At 44.5% G+C, this 21,705-nt stretch overlaps 1 protein-coding gene across 1 annotated transcript; it reads right to left on the bottom strand.

The window, feature by feature from the left end:
* Positions 1-42: 42 nt before the first annotated feature.
* Positions 43-21,502, bottom strand: LOC124039884 (ATP-dependent RNA helicase DHX8-like). The gene is made up of 22 exons (XM_046356403.1): positions 21,328-21,502; positions 17,743-17,828; positions 15,578-15,650; positions 14,046-14,137; positions 13,827-13,930; positions 13,371-13,733; positions 12,905-13,049; positions 7,448-7,651; positions 7,270-7,357; positions 4,712-4,809; positions 4,452-4,599; positions 3,946-4,127; positions 3,641-3,835; positions 3,336-3,521; positions 3,028-3,238; positions 2,530-2,852; positions 2,253-2,408; positions 1,987-2,124; positions 1,767-1,895; positions 1,362-1,558; positions 1,071-1,250; positions 43-948 (listed from the first exon to the last, which is right to left on the bottom strand). Exons 1-22 carry the CDS (start codon positions 21,434-21,436, stop codon positions 729-731), a joined length of 3,627 nt encoding a protein of 1,208 aa, XP_046212359.1. The 5' UTR covers positions 21,437-21,502; the 3' UTR covers positions 43-728.
* Between the last annotated feature and the right edge of the window lie 203 nt (positions 21,503-21,705).

The raw sequence follows: 21,705 nt of genomic DNA, 5'->3' as shown, positions 1-21,705 counted from the left end.
TGTCAATAAAACACTTCTAAATGAAACATTAGAAACAAAAAGTATGAGAACATGCATTTAATGAGTGCAGAAAATGTTAGGATTACACTAGCACAGTAAAGCAATCACACAAAGCTAAACCAAAGACAATGCCCAAGTATTAAGTTCCATCCTGTTATCTCCCTTCATTGTATAAAAATATAGCCTACTATAAAAGACAAACTGTCTCAGAGCACTGTGCTTTTTAAACAAAGACGTTCACTGCCTTGTCAAATTACTGCCCAGTCCCCTTCCTATTCAATTGATCATTTTTCAGAAGTTTACACACAGGTCAGATGTGACATTCAAGTAAAACAAACATGTTTCGTTGTCCATGATACTCAAATATAAGATTGATTCTCCTCAGGGGGATGAGACCTTTTTATTCATGTTACCCAGGTAAGCCTGTAAGAACAGGAGAGCAATGACCTCATTTTACTAGTTGACTACTATACAGGTCAAGAGAAAGAATTCAGCCTACCAGAATTCAGCTCAAAATTATAGAATTGCAGTTAATAGAAAACAGCTGAGCACATATAACACATACTTTACACATGTCCAAAACAAGTAGATAATGACCCAGCTTTATCAAATCGCATGTTACAGCTAAAAAGGCCTGTTGGCAGACAATGTCTCTCCATGGTATTTCTCAACCAGCTGATATAGGAATGTGTCCCTCTCTTTCTGTGTTGTGATACAAGATGCACATTCTAGCGCCGCCGAAAGGCGCGGGAGATTCTCCAAGCGTTGGGCTCCTCGTAACGGTTGTAGAGGGGCTCGAGGCGCTGCTGCTTCTTCTGTTTGCTGAGACGCGTGGGATCAGACACTTTGAAAAAGGCCGGCGAGAACTCTACCAGCCAGCGTGGGTCAATGGTGGTCACCTCCCTCATGTACTCCTTAGTGGTCAGCACCAACTCATGGTACACCACCCTGTGGAGAGAGGAGCAAGAGGAAAATAATGTCCAGGATGGCTCAGTAACAGTTGACATTCAATGTAAACTAGTGACTAATCCATTAGTCCCCGTGGTAATCAGAAATGAGGGTCGACTCACCACTCAGGCTGGCGGTTGAACAGGGCACTGGAGGGGTGGATGTACACCACCTGCTGGTCAATGAGCGTACGGTAGCCCTCCTGGGGATCCTTTTTGGCTGCATTCCGGAAGAAACCACTGCAGATGGCCTTCTGCACACGCACCGTGGCCTTTCCACAAGTCACCACATCCAGTTTATGTCTGAGAAGAGGTAAACGTTTTTTTGGATTTGTGTGAGAAGATTTCTAGTAAGTGAGGTTTCTTTACCAGACATACAATTACCTTGATCATCAAATGGACAGTGGAACCTACCTGTCCATGATACCCAGCATCTGTTTGCGGATATCCTGGGCTCTGCGCAAGGAACGGGCCTGGATGAAGTTCTCGTAGCACCAGGGGTTGGAGAACTTGTTGTTCTTCCAGGAGTTATAGACAGCCAGCAGAGTAAGGTGGTCTCCCTCGGCCTGGTGGAACTTGGCCTTCTTCTGGTCAGCCAGGGCCTGCTTGTCCTGAGACACAGAGAATAAAAGAACTGTTAGTCATCAAATGATCAACAATGGCACACCATATAATTGCCTCATTGAGGTGTCCAACCATAATGTTAAACCTCAACAACATTCAACTGTGCTGCAAAGAAAATAAAAAAATCTAATCAGGATACCCAGAGAAGTGATATGACCCTATTTCAGTGTTTATGAGTGTTGTGATTTGACGTACCTTGGGCCTGTAGAAGACGTTCTGCACAGACAGCATAGAGACGATGGTGAGCATCTCCTCACTGCAGCCCAGGTGGACGGACATGATCAGCATCTTACACAGCATGGGCTCCAGAGGGAACTCCGCCATCTGACAGAGAGATGGAAATAATTCATTGGTAATTAATCCTCACTTTTGCCTTTCTTAACAATAGTCTCCTTTTTTTGGTATAAACTCTTACCCTGCGTCCGAGACGAGTGAGCAACCCTTCATCGTCCAGAGACCCCAGAGTGTAGAGCTGCTCCATGGCAGTGATCAGCGTCTCCATGGGTGGAGCGTCCATGAAATCAAACGATAGCAGGTCATTGATGCCCATGGCCTGAAGGAATATGGAGAAAGGGACATCAGGGGATGATACGGGAGGAGTTGGTCTCAGCAGACAAGTATAGATCACAGAAGAATGTACAGTGAAACAAGGTTTATCCCCTTTTGTGACTGTATGCATACCTTGAGGGACAGCACAGTGCTGGCCAAGTTAGTTCTCTGGATCTCAGGCACGTTGGTGGTGAGCATCTCGTCTCTGTATGCTCTCTCGGTGTACAGCCTGTAGGTCTTCCCTGGGCCAGTTCTTCCAGCTCTACCAGCCCGCTGCTTGGCTTGGGCCTAACAGAAGTTACATTGAAGCCCTTAGCATACCAAATTGTAATTGCTTGAGAGAGACAGAGGGGTTACAATCTTGGTAGGTTTAGAAAATAAATATGAACTGAGTGATTAACCAGTCTACCTGTGAAATGGGAGTCACCACCAGCTGGTCAATACCAGTCTTGGAGTTGTACACCTTTTGCTTCACAAATCCTGGGTCCACAACGTAGTAGATACCGTCAATGGTCAGAGACGTCTCAGCAATGTTAGTGGCAATGACAACCTTTCTGCTGCCGGGGGGAGCAGGGTCAAAGATACGGGTCTGCATCTCGCTTGGCAGCGCAGAGTAGACAGGTAGAATGATGAGTTCGGGCACTTCAGGTCCCAGAGACTTCATCCGTTCATACAAGATCTCACAAGCGGTGTCAATCTCCTCCTGACCCGTCAGAAACACCAGGACATCACCTGCAAACAAGGAGCGAGAGAGGACATAAAGAAGGTTGATAACTCTTCACAATCAAGGGTGAATTTCAAACTGACATTTTATAGCAATGGATTTGCATTCATGCAGTGATTTAGGTCAATGACTATAAATTACAGTTAGACTATAGACTGGGTTTAACCTTTGTTAAAACCGTACCTGGAGGCTCGGTCAGGTGGATCTGCATGACTGTGATGAGACTGGCGTCCAGGTAGTCCGTCTCAGGCTCTTTGCAGTAGAGCACCTCCACTGGATAGGTACGTCCTGGGATGGTAAAGATGGGCGCTTCGTAGAAGTACTGGGAGAACTTGACGGCATCTAGCGTGGCTGAAGTGACAATCAGCTTCATGTCTGTGCGTTTCTGCACTGTCTGAAAAGGGGGAGACTTAGCTTAATACAAAACTTTCCTTTAAAATATTAGCGATGTTTAGACCCTGAAGTCAAGGGGAAACAAGACCCTGGTATACCTTCTTGAGCAGACCGAAGAGCACATCAGTATGGATGGTCCTCTCGTGGGCCTCATCCAACATGATGATGGCGTACTGGCCAAGGTCCGGATCTATCAAACACTCTCTCAGCAACATACCGTCTGTCATGTACTTGATCACCGTCTCAGGGCTGGTGCAGTCCTCAAAACGGATGGTGTAGCCCACCTGGTGTAGAAGAACGGAGACACAAGTTAAAAATAACTAGGGCCAGACGTTTGAGATTGTTCTGCGATCAGATGTATTCGTCATCATCTCATGGTCACGTGGGCCAGGAGATCACTCACCTCCTGGCCCAGACAGCAACCGTACTCTTCAGAGACTCTCTTGGCCACGGACATGGCTGCCACACGACGGGGCTGAGTGCAGCCGATCTTCCCCCGAGTGGTGTAGCCCGCCTCGGCCAGGTACTGGGTGATCTGGGTAGTTTTCCCAGAACCAGTCTCTCCAATAACAATCAAGATCTGGTTATCGTGGACAGCCTGTAATAGAGAAGCAGAGATGTGAGCAAAATGTTATGCATAAATGGTCAAAAACAGCTTTTGAAATATAAATAACTAGCGATATATAATTTGCAAACTTTTGCACAAACCTGTATGAGCTGCTCTTTGAGCTTGTAGATGGGCAGGCTCTCTCTCTGCTCCAGGATGGACATTGCCGTCTTCTTGCCGTAAGAGGCCTTGTTGCCCCCAAAGGCATGTTTCTTCCACTCCGGGATGTCAGTTGGCATCATGCCAATTCCTCTCATGTTGGCTGCAATCTGCCTTCCATCAACTGTGTAAGGGGGAAGCGTCTTTAATTGAGATGAACTGGTGTGATATTTAACCTCCACCCCTTCAGATGACTGGTGATCCAGACCCAGTCTAGGACACCTGGGAGGAACCTTTACACCCACAAAGCCTCCCCTGTAACCCTGGAAGACACAGCACACTACAGCAGGCCACTCTATCCGGCCTGTTAGGATGCTAAAAGAAACCAGATAACCATCTCCAGCCCTGCAAACCCTGAGGGCTGCTGCTGCTACACTGGAGGAAGTCTGATGTAGTGGCTCAGACCGGACTGTGATGAGGATTACTGTGTGCTTCCATACGGACTTACCATCAGGCAGAGGGTCTACCCAGTGTTTGTTCAGGCCCATGGGGATAGAGTCCATCTCAGCCTCTCGCTGACACTGCTTCACCTCCCTCCTCTCCTTAGCCAAAGCACTCTGCATCATGGCAGCCTGGGACAGCGAGCCGTCTGGATTCTGACAGAGGGAAACAAAGTGAGCTGCAATTGTTCACACTACTAAACAGGATGAAAACCCTCAAACAAAATTGCCTTGAAAGTAGGTTGATCAAGAGGACATGGAAACATACCTTAACAATCTTGACAGGGCTCATGTCCATACTCTGTTTAGTGTGTCCTCTCAGGAACGGAGGCTCCTCCTCCACCAGCTCAATTTCCAGGTCCTCATCTGAAAGAAAGTGGTGGGCAAATCAGCATCCAATACTTCAATGTGAATCTAAACCGACAGTGGTTTTCTATGAAGAAAATGTACACGAGGGCGTGCTAACTTACTCTTTCAGCACGACTGTGCTACGGCCATAAGTACGAGGAGGAGCAGAGTACCGCAGATTAGCACAATCGTGCTAAAAAAAAAACATTTTTACACAACCTCAAGTGTACAATTGCTTTTCTACAATGGGTTACGAGTCAAATTGAAATATGTATATATTTTCCAATCTAAATGTTCCATTGCCATGCTGGCTGGCAAAGCTATTATCCCTCGCTTGCTAGCTAGCCAACTACAACTAACACAGTCACGTCAAACTATGCTATAATAGCAAAGTAGCTGCCTTTCATTTAGCTGGACCGGCTTTTCTAGTGACGTGTGTGTGTGTGTGATATATATACACACTGCTCAAAAAAATAAAGGGAACACTAAAATAACACATCCTAGATCTGAATGAATGAAATATTCTTATTAAATACTTTTTTTCTTTATATAGTTGAATGTGCTGACAACAAAATCACACAAAAATTATCAATGGAAATCAAATTTATCAACCCATGGAGGTCTGGATTTGGAGTCACACTCAACATTAAAGTGGAAAATCACACTACAGGCTGATCCAACTTTGATATAATGTCCTTAAAACAAGTCAAAATGAGGCTCAGTAGTGTGTGTGGCCTCCACGTGCCTGTATGACCTCCCTACAACGCCTGGGCATGCTCCTGATGAGGTGGCGGATGGTCTCCTGAGGCATCTCCTCCCAGACCAGGACTAAAGCATCCGCCAACTCCTGGACAGTCTGTGGTGCAACGTGGCGTTGGTGGATGGAGTGAGACATGATGTCCCAGATGTGCTCAATTGGATTCAGGTCTGGAGAACGGGCGGGCCAGTCCATAGCATCAATGCCTTCCTCTTGCAGGAACTGCTGACACACTCCAGCCACATGAGGTCTAGCATTGTCTTGCATTAGGAGGAACCCAGGGCCAACCGCACCAGCATATGGTCTCACAAGGGGTCTGAGGATCTCATCTCGGTACCTAATGGAAGTCAGGCTAACTCTGGCGAGCGCATGAAAGGCTGTGCGGCCCCCCAAAGAAATGCCACCCCACACCATGACTGACCCACCACCAAACCGGTCATGCTGGAGGATGTTGCAGGGAGCAGAACGTTCTCCACAGAGTCTCCAGACTCTGTCACGTCTGTCACTTGTGCTCAGTGTGAACCTGCTTTCATCTGTGAAGAGCACAGGGCGCTCTGGCAAATGCCAAACGTCCTGCACGGTGTTGGGCTGTAAGTACAACCCCCACATGTGGACGTCGGGCCCTCATACCACCCTCATGGAGTCTGTTTCTGACCGTTTGAGCAGACACATGCACATTTGTGGCCTGCTGGAGGTCATTTTGCAGTGCTCCTCCTGCTCCTCCTTGCACAAAGGCGTAGGTAACGGTCCTGCAGCTGGGTTGTTGCCCTCCTACAGCCTCCTCCACGTCTCCTGATGTACTGGCCTGTCTCCTGGTAGCGCCTCCATGCTCTGGACACTACGCTGACAGACACAGCAAACCTTCTTGCCACAGCTCGCATTGATGTGCCATCCTGGATGAGCTGCACTACCTGAGCCACTTGTGTGGGTTGTAGACTCAGTCTCATGCTACCACTAGAGTGATAGCACCACCAGCATTCAAAAGTGCCCAAAACATCAGCCAGGAAGCATAGGAACTGAGAAGTGGTCAGTAGTCACCACCTGCAGAACCACAGCTTTATTGGGGGTTTCTTGCTAATTGCCTATAATTTCCACCTGTTGTCTATTCCATTTGCACAACATCATGTGAAATTTATTGTCAATCAGTGATGCTTCCTAAGTGGACAGTTTGATTTCACAGAAGTGTGATTGACTTGGAGTTACATTGTGTTGTTTAAGTGTTCCCTTTATTTGTTTGAGCAATATATATATATATATATATATATATATATATATATATATATAAAAATGCAGATTCATGACTGACTGCCTGCGAAAAGATAACTGTCTCGTCCTGACACGTTCATTCTCAATAAGACAGTGGAGATCGAATTTCAATATTGATACAATGTTGCAAATGTCGAGAGACTGGCAGCAACGTTTATACAAATCCCTGTTGTTGCAAACCAAATGATAGGCTCGAAGCAAGAGGAAATAACGTCGACATACTTTTTTTTTTTACAATGGAGATCAAATTAATGAATTGGCTGGCTGGGCCGATGAGACAGCGGATGGGCAGGGATTTCTCAGATGGAACAGAAAAAAAGATGCCCATTTTTGCATCATCGACTCACCCGTGCTAAACAGTTTTTAGTATGGCTTAGAACACATCTCAAGCAAATCACAAAGCTTGCTTTGACCAATCCGCTGTGGAACACACAATAACATAAGTAATGTTTTACCTTCTTCGTCATCAACTTTGGGGAGGATACCAGTCTCCTCGTCAAAGTCAGGGAACTCCTCTTTAGAAAGAACATTAGCAGCAATCATCTGAGAACAGAAGAAAATAGCATTATTAGATCAAAAATCACACTGATAACAGTCAAGAGGTCTTGATAAAAACCCTGTGTGCACACATACCTGTTTGATTTCCCACTTCTCGGGGTCAGATATCTTGGTCAGTCTCTTACGCTCCAGTGTGTCATCCTCCAACTCAGGGGCGTGGCCCAGGTTGAGGTTGGTTGGGCGGTCGGGGTTCCTCATGATTTTCTCCTCCTCACCATCAGGGCCCTGGTTCCTCCTTCTGTTGGGGTTCAGGTCCTCCCCAGTTTCCTGGTCCACATCCTGTCAACAAAGAGGAGAGCCAGTGTTTCAGTAATAATTAAACAGGTCTTTCATAGTGCTTTCCAAAAGTTCCAAAGTCTTTAAAACTTAGTGGCACTCCAGTCTCCTTTTCACCTCATTTAACAGCTGATTTCTGAACAGAAAGGGTACATCTCAATATGTGGTACAAGGTAAGTCATGCCATAGCACCCGAGTGTGGGGGGGGCTCTTCTCTTTTGTTCCTCAAGCAAGGGGAATGACAAACCAACTCCTTGAAGTTTGCAGTTGTCAAAAAATAAATATAAATTAAGATAATAAATATAAAATATTTAAAAAATTAAATCAGGAAAATTACTTTAAATGCCCATATTTTTACCAACATGATTACAGGGACGAAAACTAGTGAGCGCCCAAAAAGGTGATGCAAATTTCCGCGTGAAAAATATCTATTTTCAGTGTGTTTGTCACAACACCAACATATACTAATGATGTGATACCAAGTAGTATCGCGATACCATAGGGTTCGCCCTGTGGGATCACATTTTGGTCTCATGGGACCAAAATGGAACTCTTTGGCCTGAATGAAATGCACTATGTGTGGAGAAAACCAGGCACAGCTCATCAACCGTCTAACACCATCCCTACTGTGAAGCATGGTGGCGGCAGAATCATGCTATGGGGGTGCTTTTCAGCAGCAGGGACTGGGAGACTGGTAAGGATAGGGAGAATGATGAATGGCGCCAAATACAGGCAAATCCTTCATGAGAACTTGCTTCAGAATGTAAATGAACTTACCGTAATTTCCGGACTATAAGCCTCTACTTTTTTCCCACACTTTGAACCTCGCGGTTTATACAATGATGCGGCTAATTTATGGATTTTTCCCGCTTTCACAAGATTCATGCCGCCAAAAAAACTGAGCACAGTCACATAATGTGACGTAAATCGAGCGCGCTCAAACTTCCCATCATTCTGATTACCGTAGTAATTTTGTCACCCTCATCATGACAAAGACACGGAGAAATGCATGATGCAGCTTTCAAGTTGATGGCGATAAATCTGGCTGTTGGAAAAGGAAATAGAGCTGCTGCATGGGAGCTTGGCCTTAATGAGTCGATGATAAGACGTTGGAAACAGCAGCGTGAGGAACTGACTCAGTGCAGAAAGACAACAAAAGCTTTCAGAGGGAAGAAAAGCAGATGGCCCAAAGTATTTGCAGCCACTCGACATCAGTGTAAATCGTGCATTTAAGGTGGCGCTCCTTGTTCAGTGGGAGGCTTGGATGACAAGTGGGGAGAAATCCTTCACTAAAACGGGCCGCAGGCGAAGAGCATCTTATGGTCAAGTCTGCCAGTAGGTCCTGACAGTGTGGAGCATTGTCAAAAAATCCACTATCATCAACGGGTTTCGAAAGGCTGGACTGCTGCGTGTTGAAGGGGCAGCATGAGCTCAGCGGGGTATTTGCCTCCGGATGAAAGTGACGAGAGCGACAATGAAAACGATCCAACATCGGATGAAGCAATTCTGAGGCTATTCAACTCCGACACCGAGGTGTTTCGTTTAAAGGCTGTGTAAAGTTCATTTGTTTCAATGTACCGGTAGGCACCTGCGGCTTATAGACATGTGCAGCTTATTTATGTTCAAAATACATATTTTTTAACAATTCAGTGGGTGCGGTTTATATTCAGGTGCGCTTAATAGTCCAGCAATTATGGTAGACTGGGGTGAAGATTTACATTCCAACAGGACAATGACACCAAGGATACAGCCAAAGCAAAGCTGGAATGGCTTCAGAACAAGAATGTGAAAGTCTGAGTGGTCCCACCAAAGCCTAGACTTGAATCCCATTAAATCTGTGGAAAGACATGAAGATTGCTGTTCACCACCACTCTCCATTTATTGTAACTTAAGAGAGCTTGAGAATATCCACAAATCCAGATGTGCAAAGCTGATATACATACCCAAGACAACTCAAAGCAGCCATCATCGCCACAAAAGTGCTTATTAACTCGGGTATGTGAATACTTATGTAAATTAATTAATGAATTTAATAAATTTGCAAAAATGTCTAAAAACAAAGTTTATTGGGAATTGTGTGTAGATAGGCGAGGGGGGGGGGATCCACTTAATCCAATTTGAATTCAGGCTGTAACAACCTTCTGAATAAGTAAAAAATGCCACTGACATAAAGGGCTGCCTCGCTTCTTGCTCTTAGGAAACTCTGCAGAATTTTTTATTTTTATGTATAATTTCTTACATTGTTAGCCCAGAAAATGTTGTGTTATTACATACAGCCGGGAAGAACTATTGGATATCAAAGCGCCGGTAACTCATTAGCACTACCAGGAATACGACATTCCCGAAGCAGATCAATTGTTCGCACCCCCCAGGGAAAATGAACTGATTCCAGAACCCAAAACAACTCCGGCGAAGGAGAGGTACTCGGAGTAGTCTTTTAGTCCGACTTAAGAGGCGCACATGCCACCCACCGCTTCCAAGCATATTACTATCTAGATAATAAAGTTGAGGAGCTCATGGATGGCGTCTCTTTCCAGAGATACCGGGATTGTAACATACTCTGCTTCACGGAAACATCTCTCTCAGGATATACTGTCCGAATCAGTCCAGCCAGTTTGAATCTCAGTTCATTGCACAGACAGGAATAAATATCTCTCTGGGAAGAAGGAGGGCGGGGGTGTGTTTCATGATTAACTACTCATGGTGTAATTGTGATAACATACAGGAACTCAAGTCCTTTTGATCACCCGATCTAGAATACCTCAAATGCAGACCGTATTATCTCCCAAGAGAATTGTCATTGGTTATAGTCACGGCCGTGTATATTTCCTCCTCAAGCTGATACTGTGACAGCCCTCAAAGAACTCCAGTTGGCTTTATGCAAACCATATGTCCTGAGGCTGCATTTATTGTAGCTGGAGATTTTAACAAAGCAAATTTGAGAAAAAGGATGCCAAAATTCTAGCAACATATCGACTGTAGGACTTGCGCTGCCAAAACTCGACCACTGTTACTCCAACTTCCGGGATACCTATAAGGTAAATCTGACCGCGACTCAATTTTGCTCCTCCCTTCCTATAGGGAGAAACTCAAACAGGTAGTACCCACGCTAAGGACTATTCACCGCTGGTCTGACCAATCGGAATCCACGCATCAAGATTGTTTTGATAACGCGGACTGGGATATGTTGCGGGTAGCCTCCGAGAACAACATAGACGAATAGACTGACTCACTTTAGCAGGAAGTGTATAGGAGATGTTGTGCTCAATACCTACCCTAAACAGAAACCGTAGATATATGGCAGCATTTGCGCAAAACTGAAAGTGCGAATCACTGCATTTAACCATGGCAAGGTGACTGGGAATATGGCAGAATACAAACAGTGTAGTTATTTCCAAACAGGCAAAATGTCAGTATAGAGACAAAGTGGAGTCACAATTCAACGGCTCAGACAGCAGACCTATGTGGCAGTGTCTACAGACAATCACGGACTACAAAAAGGAAAACCAGCCACGTCGTTCTTTGCTTGCTTTGAGGATAACAGTGCCACTGACGCGGCCCGCTGCCAAGGACTGTTGGCTCTCCTTCTCAGTGGCCGATGTATGACATTTAAGCGTGTTAACCCTCGCAAGGCTGCCGGCCCAGACGGCCCTAGCCACATCATCAGAGCATGCGCAGACCAGCTGGCTGGTGTGTACGGACATATTCAATCTCTCCCTATACCAGTCTGCTGTCCCCGCATGCTTCATGATGGCCACCATTGTTCCTGTACCCTAGCAAGCAAAGGTAACTGAACTAAATTACTTTCGCCCCGTAACACTCACTTCTGTCATCATGAAGTGCTTTGAAAGACTCATCAAGGATCATATCACCTCTACCTTACCCGTCACCCTAAACCCACTTCAATTTGCTTACTGTCTCAATTAGAACCACAGACGCCGCAATCGCCATCACACTGCCCTATCCCATCTAGACAAGAGGAATACATATGTAAGAATGCTGTTCAATGACTATAGCTTAGCATTCAACACCATAGTACCCTCCAAGCTCATCATTAAGCTCGAGGCCCTGGGACTGAACCTCGCCCTGTGCAACTGGGTCCTGGACTTCATGATGGGCCGCCCCGAGGTGGTGAAGGTAGGAAAAACCTCCACTAGATTGATCCTCAACACAGGGGCCCGTCAGGGGTACGTGCTTAGTCCCCTCCTGTACTCCCTGTTCACCCATGACTGCATGGCCAAGCACACCTCCAACTCAATCATCAAGTTTGCAGACGACAACAGTAGTAGGCTTGATTACCAACAATGACGAGACAGTCTACAGGGAGGAGATGAGGGCTCTTGGAGTGTGGTGCCAGGAAAATAACACTCACTCAACAAAACAAAGGAGATGATCGTAGACTTCAAAAAACAGCAGATGGAGCGCCCCCCATCCACATTTGCAATCTCGCAATGGAGAAGGTGGAAATCTTCAAGTTCCTCAGCGTAGACATCACTGACAAACTGAAATGGTTCACTCCCACAGACAGTGTGGTGAAGTCACAACAGCGCCTCTTCAACTCCAGGAGGCTGAAGAAATTTGGCTTGTCACCTAAAACCCCCAAACTTTTACAGATGCACAATCGAGAGCATCCTGACGGGCTGTATCACTGCTTGGTATGGCAACTGCATCGCCCACAACATCAGGGCTTTCCAGAGGGTGGTGCAGTCTTCCCAACGCATCACAGGGTCACCTGTCCTCCAGGGCACCTACAGCACCCGATGTCACAGGAAGGCCAAAAAGATCATCAAGGACAACAACCACCCCGCTATCATCCAGAAGGCGAGGTCAGTACAAGTGCATTATAGATGGGACCGAGAGACTGATCTCAAGGCCATAAGACTGTTAAAATATCCATCACTAGCACAGAGGCTGCTGCCTATATACACATAAACCTGAAATCACTGGCCACTAAAAAATGCAACACTAGTCACTCAAAAATGTCTACACATCTTGCATTACCCATCTCATATGTATATACCGTATCCTGTTCTATGCCGCTCTGACATTGCTCGTCCATATATTTTTATATTCTTCATTCCATTCCTTTACTAAATGTGTGTGTATCGGGTATATATTGTGTAATTTGTTAGATATTAGTGCACTGTCGGAGCTAGAAGCACAAGCATTTTGCTACAACCGCATTAACATCTGCTAAACACGTGTATGTGACCAATACAATTTGATGGGGTATGAATACTTCCTGAAAGCACATACCTTCATGCTGAGACTGGTCTTGGAGCCAGTAAAGGACAGCACCTTGATCTTGACTCGTTGACCTTTCTGGACCACATCAGCCACATTGGCAACACGTCCCTCTCTTCGTAGCTCAGAGATGTGCACCAACCCCTCCCAGCGTTTCCTACAATGCAAAACAGATTATTTGTATTTATTTTTTATTTTACCTTTATTTAACTAGGCACGTTTGTTAAGAACAAATTCTTATTTTCAATGACGGCCTAGGAACATTGGGTTAACTGCCTGTTCAGGGGCAGAACGACAGATTTGTAACTTGTCAGCTCGGGGGTTTGAACTTGCAACCTTCCGGTTACTAGTCCAACGCTCTAACCACTAGGCTACCCTGCCGCCCCAGGCTTTCAACACTGCACAATCAAACGCAAACCAAGTTCATCACTATTGAATTAATGACTTTTGCCGAGGCATTAACAACTCTTTTACTGACCTCAGCCCCTCCAGTTGCACGAAGCAGCCAAACTGCATGATGCTGGTGATTTTGCCGTTGAATATGTCTCCCACGGTAGGCTCCTCTGGTGGTGGGCGGTCCACGTGTTTGTCCTTCCACCGGTCAGAGCCGTCCTTTGTGTCCCTGTCTCGGTCTCTGTGGGGGCTGGGGGTGCGACTGCGCTCACTCCAGCGAGACGCACGTTTCTTACCACGGTCGCGGTCCCTCTCACGGTCTCGGTCTCTTTGACGATCGCGGTCCCTAGAGCGAGATCTAGAGCGAGAGCGGGACCGAGAACGATGACGCCTCCTCCTGTCCCTGTCTCGGCTCCGGCTTCTGCTGTGCCGCCTCTTTTTGTCCGACCTGAGGAATGCAAATCTATGAGCTCCCATCTAAGTAACTGAGGAAAATGTACACTTGAAGCCAATAAGAGTGTAATTGGGGAAATCTCTTTACCTGCTCTTGCTCTTTGAGTCTGATCTACTCACACTGGGCATGAACATCTCCAACTCCTTCATGGCAGCGTCTGCAATTTTCACGTCGTCTTCGTCTAGTATGGCCTTGGGGGGGGTCAGAAATGGTAGGCCAAATATCAGTAGGTCACACAGTCAACCAAAGTAGTCTATAATGTATATTTTACCTGCAAATGAACTACGTTAAAGCACAAAGACTTACCTTAGGAGCCGGATCGTCTGGCCTGCATAACGCAGGAAACAACTCCTTCAGTTTGTCCTTCTCACTCTTCTGCTTGACCACAGGCTCAAAAGCTAGAATCATAGAGTAAAGAGTCAGCAAGTCTACAACATAGTAACAATAGCATAAACAGCGCATTCGGAAAGTAGTCAGACGCCATTATATTTTCCACATAGATTAAATTGTTTTCCCATCAATATAGAATAATACTGGTACGTAACAATCTACACACAATAAACCCATAATGACAAAGCAAAAACATGTCAAATGTTTTGCAAATGAAAAAAACAAAATGAGTATTCAGACTCTTTACTTTGTTGAAGCACCTTTGGCAGCGATTACAGCCGAGACTTCTTGGGTATGACGCTTCAAGCTTGGCACACCTGTATTTGGGGAGTTTCTCCCATTCTTCTCTGCAGATCCTCTCAAGCTGTCAGGTTGAATGGGGACCATTGCCGCGCTGCTATTTTCACATCTCTCCAGAGATGTTCGATCGGGTTCATGTCCGGGCTCTGACTGGGCCACTCAAGGATATTTAGAGACTTGTCCCAAAGCCACTCCTGTGTTGTCTTGGCTGTGTGCTTAGATTGTTGTTCTGTTCGCTCCCAGTCGCAGGCCCTGAGCGCTCTGAAGCAGGTTTTCATCAAGGATCGCCCTGTACCTTGTTCGGGTTATCTTTCCCCCAATCCTGCTGCCACCATAGGGATGGTACCAGGTTTCCTCCAGATGTGACGCTTGGCATTCAGGCCAAAGAGTTCAATCCTGGTTTCATCAGACCAGAGAATCCTGTGTCTCACTGTCTGGGAGTCCTTTAGGTGCCTTTTGGCAAACCCCAACGGGCTGTCATATGCCTTTTACTGAGCACTCCACCAATAAAGTCCTGATAGCTGGAGTTCTGCAGAGATGGTTGCCCATCTCCAAAGAGGAACTCTGGAGCTCTATCAGTGACTATCAGGTTCTTGGTCACCTTCCTGACCATTCTGCCCTGATTGCTCAGTTTGGGAACGTCAATGCTGCAGAATGTTTTTGGTACCCTTCCCCAGCTCTGTGCCTCGACACAATCCTGTCTTGGAGCTCTGCGGGCAATTCCTTCGACCTCATGGCTTGGTTTTTTTCTCTGACATGCACCATCAACTGTGGGACCTTATATAGACAGGTGTGTGCCTTTCCAAATCATGTCCAACCAATTGAATTTACCACAGGTGGACGTCAATCAAGACGCAGAAACATCAAGAATAAACAATGGAAAAAGGATGCAACTGAGCTCAATTTCAAGTCTCATTGCAAAGGGCCCAAAAGGTATGTGTACATTTTTTATATCGTGTAGATTGAAGAAAAATGTACTTAATCCATTTTAGAATAAGGCTGTAAAGTAACAAAATGTGGAAAAAGTCAAGGGCAGGGGTCTGAATACTTCCCGAATGCACTGCACAAAGCCCATAGCTTTGCAATTGTAAGTGAAAAGCATACATCACCATAAATCAGACGATATAGGTGGAATATAGCTCACATACCTTTGTTTGTAGATGTCTTTGATGGAGGCCGCATCGTTTGAATAAGTCTGAGCAAATTGCCAACAAGTGAATCCTGAAAGATCGAAAATAAATTGAACACGTAGTTAAAGTAGAGTCATTAAGACTCATTTTTCAACCACTCTACACATTTCTTGTTAACAAACTATAGTTTTGGCAAGTCAGCTAGGAAAATCTACTTTGTGCATGACAAGTAATTTTTCCAACAATTGTTTAGACAGATTTCACTTAATCACAATTCTAGCGGATCAGAAGTTTACATACACTAAGCCTTTAAACAGCTTGGAAAATTCCAGAAAATTATGTCATGGCTTTAGAAGCTTCTGTTAGGCTAATTGACATCATCTGAATCAATTGGAGATGTACCTGTGGATGTATTTCAAGGCCTACCTTCAAACTCAGTGCCTCTTTGCTTGACATCATGGGAAAATCAAAAGACATTAGCCAAGACCTCAGAATTTTTTTTTTTGTAGACCTCCACAAGTATGGTTCATCCTTGGGAGCAATTTCCAAATGCCTGAAGGTACCACGTTAATCTGTACAAACAATAGTAAGCAAGTATAAACACCATGGGACCACGAAGCCTTCATACCGCTAAGGAAGGAAACACGTTCTGTCTCCTAGAGATAAATGTACTTGGATCTGGAGGAAACAGATACAAAACTATCTATATCCACAGTAAAACAAGTCCTAAATCGACATAACCTGAAAGGCCGCTCAGCAAGGAAGAAGCCACTGCTCCAAAGCCGTCATAAAAAAAGACAGACTACGGTTTGCAACTGCATATGGGGACAAAGATCGTAATTTTTGGAGAAATGTCCCCTGGTCTGATGGAACAAAAATAAGACTGTTTGGCAATAATGACCATTGTTATGTTAGGAGGAAAAGGGGGAGGCTTGCAAGCCAAAGAACACCATCCCAACCGTGAAGCATGGGGGTGGCAGCATCATGTTGTGGGAGTGCTTTTCTACAGGAGGGACTAGTGCACTTCACAAAATAGATGTCATCATGAGGAAGGAAATTATGTGGATATATTGAAGCAAAATCAAGACATCAGTCAGGAAGTTAAAGCTTGGTCGCAAATGGGTCTTCCAAATGGACAAGTTGTGACAAAATGGCATAAGGACAACAAAGGTTGTCGGAGTGGCCATTACAAAGCCCTGACCTCAATCCTATAGAAAATGTGTCGGCAGAACTGAAAAAGCGTGTGCGAGCAAGGAGGCCTTACAAACCTGAATCAGTTACACCAGTTTTGTCAGGAGGTAGGGGCCAAAATTCACCCAACTTAGTGTGGGAATCTTGTGGTTAAAAGTACAAAAATGTAAAGGCAATGCTACTAAATACTAATTGAGTGCATGTAAACTTCTGACCCACTGGGAATGTGATGAAAGAAATAAAAGCTGAAATAAATCACTCTACTATTATTCTGACATTTCACATTCTAAAAATAAAGTGGTTATCCGACCTGACCTAAAACAGGGAATTTTTAGGATTAAATGTCAGGAATTGTGACTAAGGTATATGTAAACTTCCGACTTCAACTGTAGCCATCAGATAATTGGGGCGGCAGCGTAGCCTAGTGGTTAGAGCATTGGACTAGTAACCGGAAGGTTGCGAGTTCAAACCCCCGAGCTGACAAGGTACAAATCTGTCGTTCTGCCGCTGAACAGGCAGTTAACCCACTGTTCCCAGGTCATCATTGAAAATAAGAATATGTTCTTAACTGACTTGCCTGGTTAAATAAAGGTTAAAATAAACAATACATTTTTTTTAAATGCTTGCTTACAGCTGCACTAGGGTCGGACAGACGTTCTGTGTAGATTAAGACACCACGGAGCCAGCGCGAGATATGGCTTGGAAAACGTACCTCAATTCAGGGATGAGAAATGTGTTGTACTCCCGACTTGTTCCATTATCCCAACTGTTACACAGAGAAGATTGAACGGCTGGTAGTTCAATCTTCTCGGTGTAACAGCACAAGCATTTCTTAAACCTGGATTGATGTGCTTTTTCCAAACCTTGCGCAGAATCCGCAGTGTCTTAATCTACACAGAAAGTCCATACAAACCTAGTGGAGCTGTACACAAGTGGGTCAGATCTGCTGGCTATCTAGCTAGTGACAGTAGATAGCAGTGGACAGTACTTACTGTGAATTCAGCGCCATTTTTCAATAGAAGTGATTTAAAGCCATCAAACGTTGGTTGCTTTTCAGCAAGGCTGATGACAAACTCGGCTGTGTGGCAAAGAAACGACCCATTAGTTCAGGGTTAACCTGATTAGCCAAGTAATGTTACTCCTAAACATTAAGAATGTACTCGTTTGCTTGTTAAACAGGGCTATCACGCCAGCTAGCTAGCCAACTTTAAGGTCAGATATAGCCCTTGAGCATGACTCAGTTCCATTACACATACAAGAGTCATTGAATGAAGAGATCCTCTTACAGGGACGTTTTGTTAAGACCATTAACACTCGTTGCTTGCGGTAGGGTATCGGAAGCATAAGGACCTCATCACATATAGAACAATGAGCCAGATCGTTCACTGGATATATAATATAATAATATATGCCATTTAGCAGACGCTTTTATCCAAAGCGACTTACAGTCATGTGTGCATACATTCTACGTATGGGTGGTCCCGGGGATCGAACCCACTACCCTGGCGTTACAAGCGCCATGCTCTACCAACTGAGCTACAGAAGGACCACTGTATAAAATGTGAAGCTTCCAGGTGGCGTTTCCACTCACTACCAAATATTGTGATGAGGAAGCCAAGTGACCGGCAGTGGGAGAACATGGAATTTGGCCAACATTCTGCAAATGTACTCATCGATTAAACATTTGATCTCCATACAGTTCTCTTTCAAAAACTAGAATCTGTAACACTGTTTTGTAGACTTCACCCTTTGCTAAGGTTTCAAAACATTGTGTTGTTTAGAAGGAGTGCAAGGGCAAATTGAGTTACTGCACACATCAGGGTAGGTGTTCCCTCGTGAAAATATTCAAATAAATGCTAGAACGTGCCAATGGGAACTCACTAGCTTGTGCTTGGCTGGGCCCACCTCCTTGCTTGTTCTGCCCATTATGATTAATTTGCTCCCATTGGAAATGACAGGCTCTGGTCTGTTGAGTTAGTGATAAAAATCTTTGACCTCATCTTCCATAACACACTACCGGTCAAAAGTTTTACTATTTTCTACATTTTAGAATAATAGTGAAGACAAAACTATGAAATAACACATCATGTAGTAACCAAAAAAAAGTCCAAATAGATTTTATATTTGAGATTCTTCAAAGTAGCCACCCTTTGACCTGTTGACTGCTTTGCACACTCTTGTCATTCTCTCAACCAGCCTCACCGGGAAGTGTATGTGATTTGGAATGCTTTTCCAACAGTCTTGAAGGAGTTCCCACATATGCTGAGCACTTGTTGGCTGCTTTTCCTTCACTCTGCGGTCCGACTCATCCCAAAATCCTTCAGTATGTGGCCCGACTCATCCTAAACCATCTCAGTTTGGTTGAGGCCAGGTCATCTGATGCAGCACTCCATCACTCTCCTTATTGGTAAAATAGTCTTTAAACAGCCTGGAGGTTTGTTGGGTCATTGTGCTGTTGAAAAATGAATGATAGTGCCACTAAGCCCAAACCAGATGGGATGACATATCGCTGAATCATGCTGTGGTAGCCATATTGGTCAAGTGTGCCTTGAATTCTAAATAAAATGAGTGTTCAGACAACAGTAGTAGGCTTGATTACCAACAATGACGAGACAGCCTGCAGGAAGGAGGTGAGGGCTCTGGGAGTGTGGTGCCTGGAAAACAACCTCTCACTCAATGTAAAAAGAACAACAAAGGAGATGATTGTGGACTTCAGGAAACAGCAGAAGGAGCACCCCCCTAGCCACATCGACGGGACCGCAAAGGTTCAAGTTCCTCGGCGTACACGTCACTGACAAACTGAAATGGTCCACTCACACCGATAGTGTGGTTAAGAAGGCGCAACAGCGCCTCTTCAACCTGAGGAGCCTGAAGAAATTTGGCTTGTCACCTAAAACCCTCAAACTTTTACAGATGTGCAATCAAAAAGCACCGATGTTAGATATTACTAGGTAGATATTACTGCACTGTCAGAGCTAGAAGCACAAGCATTTCGCTACACCCGCAATAACATCTGCTATACACATTATGTGACCAATAAAATTTGATTTGAACTCTGGGTATTCCATTTCTGTGGCGGTCCTCATGAGAGCCAGTTTCATTATAGAGCTTGATGGTTTTTGCAACTGTACTTGATGAAACTTGAAAAGTTATTGAAAATGTTCCGTTGGTAGAGTTGCAAAGAAAGAGCCAAATCTCAGACTGGCCAATAAAAATAAAAGATTAAGATGGGCAAAAGAACTTACAACTTCACTGTTGACCTTGAGATTGGTGTTTTGCGGGTACTATTTAATGAAGCTGCCAGTTGAGGACTCATGAGGCATCTGTTTATCAAACTAGACACTCATGTACTTGTCCTCTTCCTCAGTTGTGCACCGGGGCCTCCTCTTTCTATTCTGGTTAGGGCCAGTTTGCGCTGTTCTGTGAAGGAAGTAGTACACATCGTTGTACGAGATCTTGGAATAGCCTTCATTTCTCAGAACAAGAATAAACTGATGAGTTTTAAAATAAACTTTTGTTTCTTTTGAAACTGGCCATTTTGAGCCTGTAATCGAACCCACAAATGCTGATGCTCCAGATACTCAACTAGTCTAAAGGCCAGCTTTATTGCTTCTTTAATAAGCAGTTTTCAGCTGTGCTAACATAATTGCAAAAGGTTTTTCTAATTATCAATTAGCCTTTTAAAATTATAAACTTGAATTAGCTAACACAATGTGCCATTCGAACACAGGAGTGATTGTTGCTGATAATGGGCCTCTGTACACCTATGTGGATATTCCATTAAAAATCTTCCGTTTCCAGCTACAATAGTCATTTACAACATTAACAATGTCTACACTGTATCTGATCAATTTGGTGTTCTTTTAAATGGACCAAAAATGTGCTTTTCTTTCAAAAACAAGGACATTTCTAAGTGACCCAAAATTTTGAACGGTAGTGTATATACATAAATAAATCATTACATTGATGCACACCTTGATATAGTGTTCCCACACTGCCATATCCATGTTACATTGTTTAAAAAATAAAACAGGCAGAAGACAAGAGGCGACCACTTGTGCTAATTGTCCATCTAACACCTGTGTGTAAGTGTAGCGGAAGTGTTTCGTAGATTGAGTCACCCATAGTTATAACGTTATGGATCTGTCCAAAACGGATACCGTAAGTGTATATCTTTTTATTTGAGGATTCTTCATCGCTTATAGAAGACAAGTGCCAATGATTATTGAAGTTCCTACACGTTAAAACAACGTCGGGATTGCAGTTCACACGAGGCAGTGGTGGGCGAAGCTAATTTTGGCTCAGAACTGTAGACAGGGAGAAGCCAGAATGCCGCCTTGAGATTGAGAACTAATTTAGCTAGCTAGGTCAGACAGATGTCAATGCTGTGTTGGTTACCTAACTAACGTTAGTCCGGAGACGTTTGTATTTGCAACAAGACAACCACAACAGTGCCAAGCGAGTTACTGGGACTCATTTGGGGTATAAGACCGTAGACAGTTATCCAACGATAGCTAGCTACCTAAATTAACATGTAGCTGGTTAGTTAGCTGCTAAACAACTTTCGGTTTTCATACCTAGATCTTTATCGCTTATCCCCAGATGGTTGTCGAGTTCTGTGCACACTTTGGATACTAACGAAAGGTATTCGAGCTGTTCTAGCTCGTTATCTCCGATGTTTGCCATTCTGAACGAGATTGTTTTGTTTTCAGAAGAAACCAGCAGCAGACATATTTGGAATTTGATGGAGTATGACACCATTTCCGGTTCTGCCGGAAATTAGTGTGTGTGGTGTAGTTCTTGAATTTTGTCACCTGGTGGTGCTAAAACCATTCCCAAAAGGGGACTCCCTAAAAACACTCCAGTTCGATACAAGACACTTCGTAGAAGGTAAAATTAGCAGAGAATTTTCGCAAGTCCTAATCTCAACCTAATTATTCTAATTTCTTGCGTAA

The sequence above is a fragment of the Oncorhynchus gorbuscha genome, linkage group LG07 (assembly GCF_021184085.1).
Source record: "Oncorhynchus gorbuscha isolate QuinsamMale2020 ecotype Even-year linkage group LG07, OgorEven_v1.0, whole genome shotgun sequence".
NCBI lineage: Eukaryota > Metazoa > Chordata > Actinopteri > Salmoniformes > Salmonidae > Oncorhynchus > Oncorhynchus gorbuscha.
This window is presented reverse-complemented; position numbering and strand designations above follow the sequence as displayed.

Excerpts from the sequence above, each read along its gene's own strand:
- LOC124039884 (XM_046356403.1), bottom strand. The coding sequence starts at position 21,436 with ATGGCAAACATCGGAGATAACGAGCTAGAACAGCTCGAATACCTTTCG. Across the intron at positions 13,050-13,370 it reads GTGCAACTGGAGGGGCTGAG|GAAACGCTGGGAGGGGTTGG; the intron begins GTCAGTAAAAGA and ends TTTGCATTGTAG. Across the intron at positions 1,251-1,361 it reads ATGCTGGGTATCATGGACAG|ACATAAACTGGATGTGGTGA; the intron begins GTAGGTTCCACT and ends ACCTCTTCTCAG.